This window comes from Zootoca vivipara, chromosome 6 (genome assembly GCF_963506605.1).
Source record: "Zootoca vivipara chromosome 6, rZooViv1.1, whole genome shotgun sequence".
Classification (NCBI taxonomy): Eukaryota; Metazoa; Chordata; class Lepidosauria; order Squamata; family Lacertidae; genus Zootoca; species Zootoca vivipara.
Genome location: NC_083281.1, coordinates 32,533,710 through 32,541,807, shown reverse-complemented (window position 1 = coordinate 32,541,807; position 8,098 = coordinate 32,533,710). Strand labels below are relative to the sequence as shown.

The following is an 8,098-nucleotide window of genomic DNA, read 5'->3' as shown; positions in this document are numbered from 1 at the left end:
TCAGCATCTCCAGGAAGGGCTAGGAGAGACACCCTGTCCAAAACCCTGGAGAGCTGCTGCCAGTCTGTGTAGCCAATATTGAGCTAGATGGACCCGATGGTCGGACTTGCTATAAAGCACCCTCTGGTGTTCTTAGGAATTGTTAACTCTCCTTGTTTTTAAAGTAAGTTTCTAGCCCTCTCACTTGTGGAGATACAAGGAAACCCCATACAGGCAGGATGCTGCTACGAAGTCTTATTAAGAAGCTGCACAATGAGATTGCTTGAAACAGATCTGGCTACCTGTATTTATGGTCCCAGCTGTTTGGCAGTGATTCTCTGCCTTCCACCACCCAGCCCTGTAAGGCCTCCTCTTCACAGCTGGCTCGGTGCCTGACATCTGCACCACAGCATCTGCATCACAACAGCCACTCATAGTTATGGGAAATGCCTGCAGCCAGAATCCCGTTCTCAGGCTATATTTGAACTGCAAGAGTTTTCTCTCTCCAGCTTTTGGGAACCGGCACTTGGGTGTGTGTGTGTGTGTGTGTGTGTGTGTGTGTGTGTGTGTGTGTGTGTGTGTGTTGAGGCACTGGGGTTCCCAGCTCTGGAGTGGTTGGGAAGAAGCATCTCTCTGAGCCTTCAGATCAGTTTGCAGATGTTGTTAAGGAAATGCATGGTCTCCTATGCTAAACGTTCTCACCATCCATGGGGGAAAGAAAGCTTATTTATCATTTTTTGGTCAAGGGCTAGCTGAAATCAGCTGATAAATTTCCCTCGGAAAGAGAGCAATCCCAAACAATGTTTAAGTCATAACAAACGACTCGAGGTCTTCAAAGCAGTGAGGCAAACCATTTTTTCTTTTTTTTTAATAACCCTGCTTGGCATGTACATACCCAGTGATTCAGGACGGGGGATGAGGCAGGGAGGAGAAAAAGTCACCAATTAACTTGCAAGATTTTGACTTTAAAATGTTTTGGCTTTCTCAGAGCCCAGAACATGAGATTGACAAGAAAACAATAAGAATCTCTTTAAAAAAAATAAAATTGTTTTACTACCAGGGGTGGGGTGGGGTAGATACTGCAGGCAAGGTCTGATGTTTAGCCCCAAAGAGCTCTGAAACTAGCATCTGTGTATAAAAATTATAATCTCGTGACTTTTAAAACTAGACCTGTGCTATTTTAGGAGGCACCAGTTTATTGTTTCTGAAACCTTAGCAATTGCCCCATTCTCCCCCGCAGTCTTACCATCTATGTTTCCAAGGGAGGCTGGGTGGGTTTGGGTGTAGTGAGGAGTACCAGCCCCCACCAACCCCCCCCCGCCCGCCCCATTGCAATCCTAAGTCTTCTTTCCATTTCTAGGCAAATAGTTCTTTTCACGCACAAACAGAGTGGGGGGGGGAGTTGAAGAGGGGATCTTTATAAGGCAAGAATTGAACAGGCCCTTGAAGGAGGAAATCAATCCATTCAGCAGCATCTCAAAGGCATCTCTCCCCTGGCAGGAGACTTGGGCTTGGCCACTGGCAGACTGACTAAGCAGCCGCTGCTGCAAAACATTCATTTCAAAGTATCTATATACACGTTCGCTCCTGGCAACACCCGGCATGACATGGCAAATCCCAACGGCACACGCCGTCTTCCAATGCGGAGTCAGTTTCCACAACCCGTTTCTGCAACAACCTCCTGGGAAGGCTCCCTGCTCAAGCCACTGATAGGCTCCTTCGCTGGCTCCAAAAGCCTATCAGAAGACTCGCCCCGGCTTTCCAGTTTTGCATAGTTGACCAGGCCAATGTGGTCGAGTCTAGGCCAGCTCCTGTGCTTCCTGTCTTTGACTGGTGCCACTAACACTACCCCCGGCTGGCCGAGATCCAGGGACTTGGAGTGACCTGCATTAGGGATCTGAGTGTCCGAGCTGAATGCCCTCTTTGTGCGTTCGGGGTTCAGGAGTCTTTCCACTGAGGTGGCTGAGGAAGGCTCATCGTTATCCATATCGATAACCACGTGGCTGCCTCTGAGCTCACTTCTCCGGGGAGCCGCAGCATTGCACCCCGGGAGGACAGTCCATGACAGCCTCAGCACCTCATCCTTCTCCTCTGGCAAGTGGAGGCAATTGCCTTCCAAGTCCCGGATGGCTGCTCGAGAAACACGCTGGCTTTCGAGGAGACAGTTGTTGAGTTTAATGAGAGGCAGAGACAGAGCATTGACGGCCGAGATGACTGACTCCGCACCGCGGGCAAAAGGGAGGCCGCGGTTATCCAGCACGGCGTTGCCAGAATCCGAGCGGACGCTCAGGAGGGAAAGGGACGGCGAGACGCTCTTGTGGAACTGGGTGGTGGCCTGTAGCCTGTTTGAGTCGTAAGCCTTGGGCCACTTGGCGACTGGGCTGGAGCAAGACTGGAAGCCGCTGGAGGAGAGGTCCACCTCGTAGCAACCTTCCACGCATTCTGCGTTTGCCTGGAGGGAGGACAAGGTAGGCTTCCTCTGAAAGTAGCTGCTTGCTTGGCTGGTGTCCTGTGGGAGCCTCAGACTCATGGAGTAGAGCTCTCTCTGCATCAGCAAGCGGGTCTCCATGTCTCTGTTCTCGTACAGCATGGTGTTGGCGCAGATGAAGATGAAGAGGCCGATGCCCATGATGACAGGCCCAATGAGCTTCAGCTTCTCGCTGTGAGGTAAGGGGCGGGGGTGGGCCAAGGCCTTCACTTCCTTCTTGATCTCATCGGTGGTGCTGGCATTGCCCAGCTGGCTGCCGCCTCCGGACCTGGCACGGTGAGGCCAATAGCCGATGACAGCGATGGTCATGCCCACCAGCACCACTGAGACGCCCACCATCACAAAGGCTCCCGAGGTAGAGCGCATGCGCAGCTGGCCCTTCACGGTCACCTCGGAGGGGGCCTTGCGCCGGAACCTGCGCCGGTGCCATCGGGAAGGGGCGCTGGTGGGTGCTGTGGGCGCGTTCCCTGAAGGGGGGTGGTTCTTCATGGCTCTCGCGGCTTTAGCAGGGCCTCCAGCTGTCACCATCCCCATGTCGTCCGCCGGCCATCTTGACAACAAAGAGAGAAGGTGTTAAGGAGAGGGAGACATGGGAAAGAAGCAGAGGAGACTTGTCCAAACTCTCCCTCCACTGGGAAATAGTAGCAATAATACACTCACACCCCACCCCACATTCCTGGCACATAGGAATCTGCCTTCTACCAGTTCAGATGATTGATCTGCCTAACTCAACATAAGGATGGGGAATGTGTGGCCCTCCAGATGTTGTTGGACTCCAACTCCCATCAGCCCCAGACAGAGTGGTCAATGGTAGGCAGTGATGGAAGTTGTTGTCAAAAACATCTGGAGGGACCTGTCCCTGGTCTACACTGACTGGCAGCAGCTCACTAGGACTTCAGGCAGGAGTTTTTTCCAGTCCTAGCTGGATATGTCAGGGATTGAACCTGCGACCTCCTCTGATTCCCAGGTGTTCCACATGAGACTCTTTATGTCGGCATCGTGGGTTTGAGCCCCACACTGCGTGAAAGTTTCCTGCATTGCAAGGGGTTGGACTAGATGATCCTCACGGTCCCTTCTAACTCTACGATCCAATGGCCCTGACCTTTCCTTTGGCAAAGTTTAGCCTAATCTCCCCAAACACGGTGTCCTCAAGGTGCCCTACCCCTAAAGTACAATCCTCTCCCAAGATTCCCAGGTCATGGTTTGAAGGCATGTGATGCTGCCATCTTCTTGAAGCTAAGAAAGTCCTGAACTGGTCACTGCCTGGAGGGGAAACCACAGTGGAACACAAAGCATAAACCACCTTCATTTCTATGACTAAAGAAACATGGGATATAATATACACATTATCTCTGCATATTATGCATAATATATAAACAACAGGGTTATAGACTCCATTTTAAAAGGTGCCTTTAATTTTTATGTTCCTGCATCCCTCAAGAAGAGATTTACAAATTGAAACTTCTCTAGGCTTATGTTTTAAACGTAAAGGCAAGTTCTCTGCAGAATCTTTGCATATAAGACCACCCAATCCCCACCCAATTTACCCAATCTGCCAAGGGTGGCACAAACAGAGAAAAGAGGCGCTGCAATGGCCAGCAGAATGAAATAAGCAAAAGAGTTCAGGCAAGTGAGCCAAGCTGCATTTTACAGGAGTGAAGTGAGGGGAGTCACTGGCCAAACTAACCTATGAGGAAGGTCCTTCCCAAATGCAGCAACCAACCAGACAGTACCAGCAAAACTCAACAGGTGGCGTATATCTATGCCATTCGGTGATCATAGTTAAGAGGAACTACAGTGTGTTGGGACTTAAGCAACATGGCAAGCTGTGGCTGGTCTAAATCAGAAACAAAACCTTTCGGACCTCCTTGCACCTGATCTGTACCGGAGAAGATATAGGGGTGTGTGTGTGGGTGTAAACTCAGGGTTTCCCTAGGCTCATTCACGTAACACTAATTATGGTTATGTATTACATCTGAACCAACACATTCTTATTAATAAATTTCAGGAGTGGGTCCTGTTTTACTCATTTGGGGCTCAAAGTGGATCTCAGATCAGAAGCCATCGGGGCACCACTTCATTCTATTCAAGAGGCAGAAGGAGTACCAGCAATTCCAACAGAAAACTCCTCTTTTCCATGTTCTTCTTTTGAAGGTATTATTAGTCTCCCGGGAAGGAATTAAGTGTTTGAACTTTAGAATGAAAAGTGTGTTCTTGCCCCAAACTGCCAACCTACGACAATTTCTAGGAAGGATATTATATATATATATATATATATATATATATATATATATATATATATATATATATAATATGTCGGGGAGAGGCAAGATAACATTTCAAACTCAGCTAATCCTTTGGCAACATGAATTTAAGCCCTTCCTCTTGACGGAGCAACCCCCTGCGGCTAACCTTTGTCTCTTCCAGGTGCCAGCCAGCATTGGGAAAATCCACCATAACAGGCATTTCTAAGCTTGCCCTCAAATTTTCCAGAGATTATTCCCCGCTGCCTGCCCCACTTCAGGCTGCAGTGGCTCGAAATGTGCTTGTCCCGTCAGCCTGCTGCTGAGAATAACTCACTATAATTACCATCTGAGATGTGACCTACCTTAAACTGTTACAGTAAGCTGCTTAATCTCCTGCTGACAAGGTAGGTGGTACCAGCCCTTCCAAACTTTTTCTTTTTGCAAAACCCATGAGGCGCCGTTGCAAATTACCATCACATGTTGTTGGGTCAAGCAGGGACAGTCTCGTCCTTGAAATATTTCACGTCAAGGGGTCCTCTGCGTCAGGGTCCAAGCATCGCCATGAGGGGGGGGCTCAGATTCAACCAACTCACAGGCCACCCCCATTGGTACAGGCAGCCCCTAGTGCCTGCTTCCATACTGCCCTGGCTCTTCTCAGACTCCTCTCTTAGTTTTCCCCTGTTCCAAATGCGCACACAGGAGGATGCAATCGCAGAATCTGCCAGGGCCCTTTCAGGCAAGGCCCACCAACTGTGGGCGGCGGTCACAAAATGGCTGCCGCAGAGTTTATGGCCTAACGCAAAATGGCTGCCGTGGCAGGGCGCAGCGGAATGCAAAATGGCTGCCGTGGGTGAATGGCGAAGCCCAAAATAACTGCCACATCTAAAAGAGTGGGGGGAGAGCAGGACCACAAAATGGACGCAGGTATGCCCCCCCTCCATTAACAGAAAAGGCAGCTATATCAACCACCACTGCACTAATTCACAGAAAGAAACCCTTTGCCCCTGGGTATTGTGGAAGAGTTCATGGTCTTCTAGCGTTCCCAGTCATTTTGATGGAGCTTGAGCAGGGGAGCTTGCCACAGGGCACTATCCAAGCCACTGAAGTAAACGGGATAGCTGCAAGCACACGAGCTCTGGCACAATTCCCATTTGTTTCAGTGGGGTCCGCATAAAAGGACTTGCCGTTGGGATTATGCCTCATGGCAATAAACTGTTGTACAGCTGTTAACCGTCACACACTCAGCTGGTCCTCTTTTGCGAACAATAGCCTTGAATGCTTGACTTTAAGTTTCCCTGCATGCTATGGTCAAAGTCTACCTTGATTTCTGCCTTTCCTGGCTAGCAATGAGTCAGCCCCACCATTTCCCCTCTAGGGCTGGGCGACAGATCGAAATACTGTCCCAAACTTGTTTGAAGTCCATATAGTGTTATTGGTTTCATAATTTTTGACCTGGCAATATATTGTGAATCATGATGTGTGTGTGCTATGCAAAAAATCACAATGTGGGAAAAACCTGAAGCCAGCCAATGCCTCTATATTGCTCCATTCCTTATTTCAGACATTGTGATATATTGGCAATATATTGCGATATTTAGAGCTGGTGACATATCATTATGCTGAAAACCAGATATTGCCCAACCCTATTCCCCGCCTAGATCATTTAAGTTGTGTTTACACTATCCCACTTCAACCACTTTGGACAGCCATATTGCTGAACTGTGGGAAACAGGAGGCCAAATCCAAGCACTCCGATCTCCACTCAAGGTCCTTCTTTAATGTTATGACGTCTAAATACATGGAAAGGGCTGAGACCAGGTCCCTAGGCACACAAACCAAAGGTTGAGAGGTCAAGATCGAGGAAGGATATAGCTAGCTAACTCTGGTGAATTTTTTTTTTTAAAAAAATGCACAGACTTTCAATTTGGCCCCGTGCTAAAAGGCAGCGTTCATATGTCATCTGAAAGCAACCTCGATTTGTCTGGCATCAGCCAAAGTTGAATTTAAAAAGCAGAGGAAAAAGGGAACACAAAGCAGAGCTAGGAAAGGCTGTTCTTTGTATGGAGTTCAAGAGCATGGCTTTATTATTAGAATTCCCAAGAAAGGTTGCGTAAGATATATATATATATGTCTAGGACTCTTTGACATTGTCGCTCAAGTTAACTGATTAATTTTATACTTTACAGCAAGGCACATTTGACTTAGCTAAATATAAAGTCAGCAAAGGAGGTTGCTTTCAATGGCCATTTGTGATCCAGCTCCAGAATCTACCCACCTCCTATTAAAAAGTACTCTTCCACTCTCCCCTGCCCCAACCACCTCATTTCAATTTTGGGGTGGGTGGGGGTGGCGCTAAGGCTTGTGACAGCTCAAGGGAAGAGAAATGCTCCAGAAATTTGTGTGTTATTAGCATCATAGAACATTATGACAGCTCAGTGCCTTGGCTGGGACTCTGAGAGTTTAAGCTTTCAGGTTTTGTGAGATAGCGTTTTTCAATTTTTTAAAATAAAAAAAATGGAATTATTTCCCTAATTCAATGTATCAGAGTTTTGATAGCTGAGCTACACTGGCCTAGCATGGGGGCGGGGAGAGAACCTTCAAATTTATATACAAAACTGGTGAGGATTTAGGAGCGTTTGGAACTTGCAACAATTTCACCCAAGTAGGAGTTTTATAGCTATTTAGATTCCTCAACAGCAGGGCTGGGGAAGTTCAGGCACTCCAGATGTTGCTGGCCCTGCTAGCTGGGGCTGATGAGAGTTGAAGTCCAAAACATCTGGAGGGCCACAGGTTTCCCAGTCCCGCTCTATATAGCAAGGTGAAGGGAACTGGATCGGGCTGGCAGACCTGATCCGTCCCCCACCCCGCTCTCCACATTTGACAGATCAGCTGACTTTTGGTGCTTGTGTAAATCCATGCGTGGCTCTTTGTTGCAGAGGTCAAGACAAAGGAAGGTGACTATTAGTCTAACTCCAGTGCACTTCTCAACACATATAAACGCACCAACCTCAAACCTTCAAAACCACTCTACCGAATGTTTTGCAATCCTGGAAATAAGTGAGCAAAGTTCTGAGCCCTGGGGTATACTGTTTCTGAGTGGGCTTCAAGAAAAATGCAAAGATCTGAAGCGCTTGTAAGATGGTTTGCAAGAATCTCTCCCACTTGCTCGCCAGTGTGTGTTTGTGTTTGTGTGTGTGTCCCCTAGTTCTCCATGCTGCTTTTAACAAGTCTGGAGAGGTAGACAGGAAGCTTTCCCTCCACTTTGTTGCTTCTCTTATCTCCTGGGACTGATTACACTGAGGCTGCTTTCCTATGACTGCTCAGCCAAATGGTTGGAATTGAACACAGGAATTGCTAAGGGGATAGGCCTGCTCAAACAGTGCTT

General features: G+C 48.2%; 1 protein-coding gene across 3 annotated transcripts in view; it reads right to left on the bottom strand.

Annotated features, from left to right (window-relative positions):
* Positions 1 to 820: 820 nt before the first annotated feature.
* Positions 821 to 8,098, bottom strand: part of TMEM200B (transmembrane protein 200B) — a 32,996-nt gene continuing 25,718 nt past the window's right edge. For all 3 annotated transcript variants that reach the window (XM_060275738.1, XM_035120387.2, XM_060275739.1), the window contains one exon: positions 821 to 3,017. In XM_060275738.1, the coding sequence (XP_060131721.1) occupies positions 1,628 to 3,017 (1,390 nt within the window). In that variant the 3' untranslated portion in view covers positions 821 to 1,627. The remainder of the gene's footprint in view (positions 3,018 to 8,098) is intronic.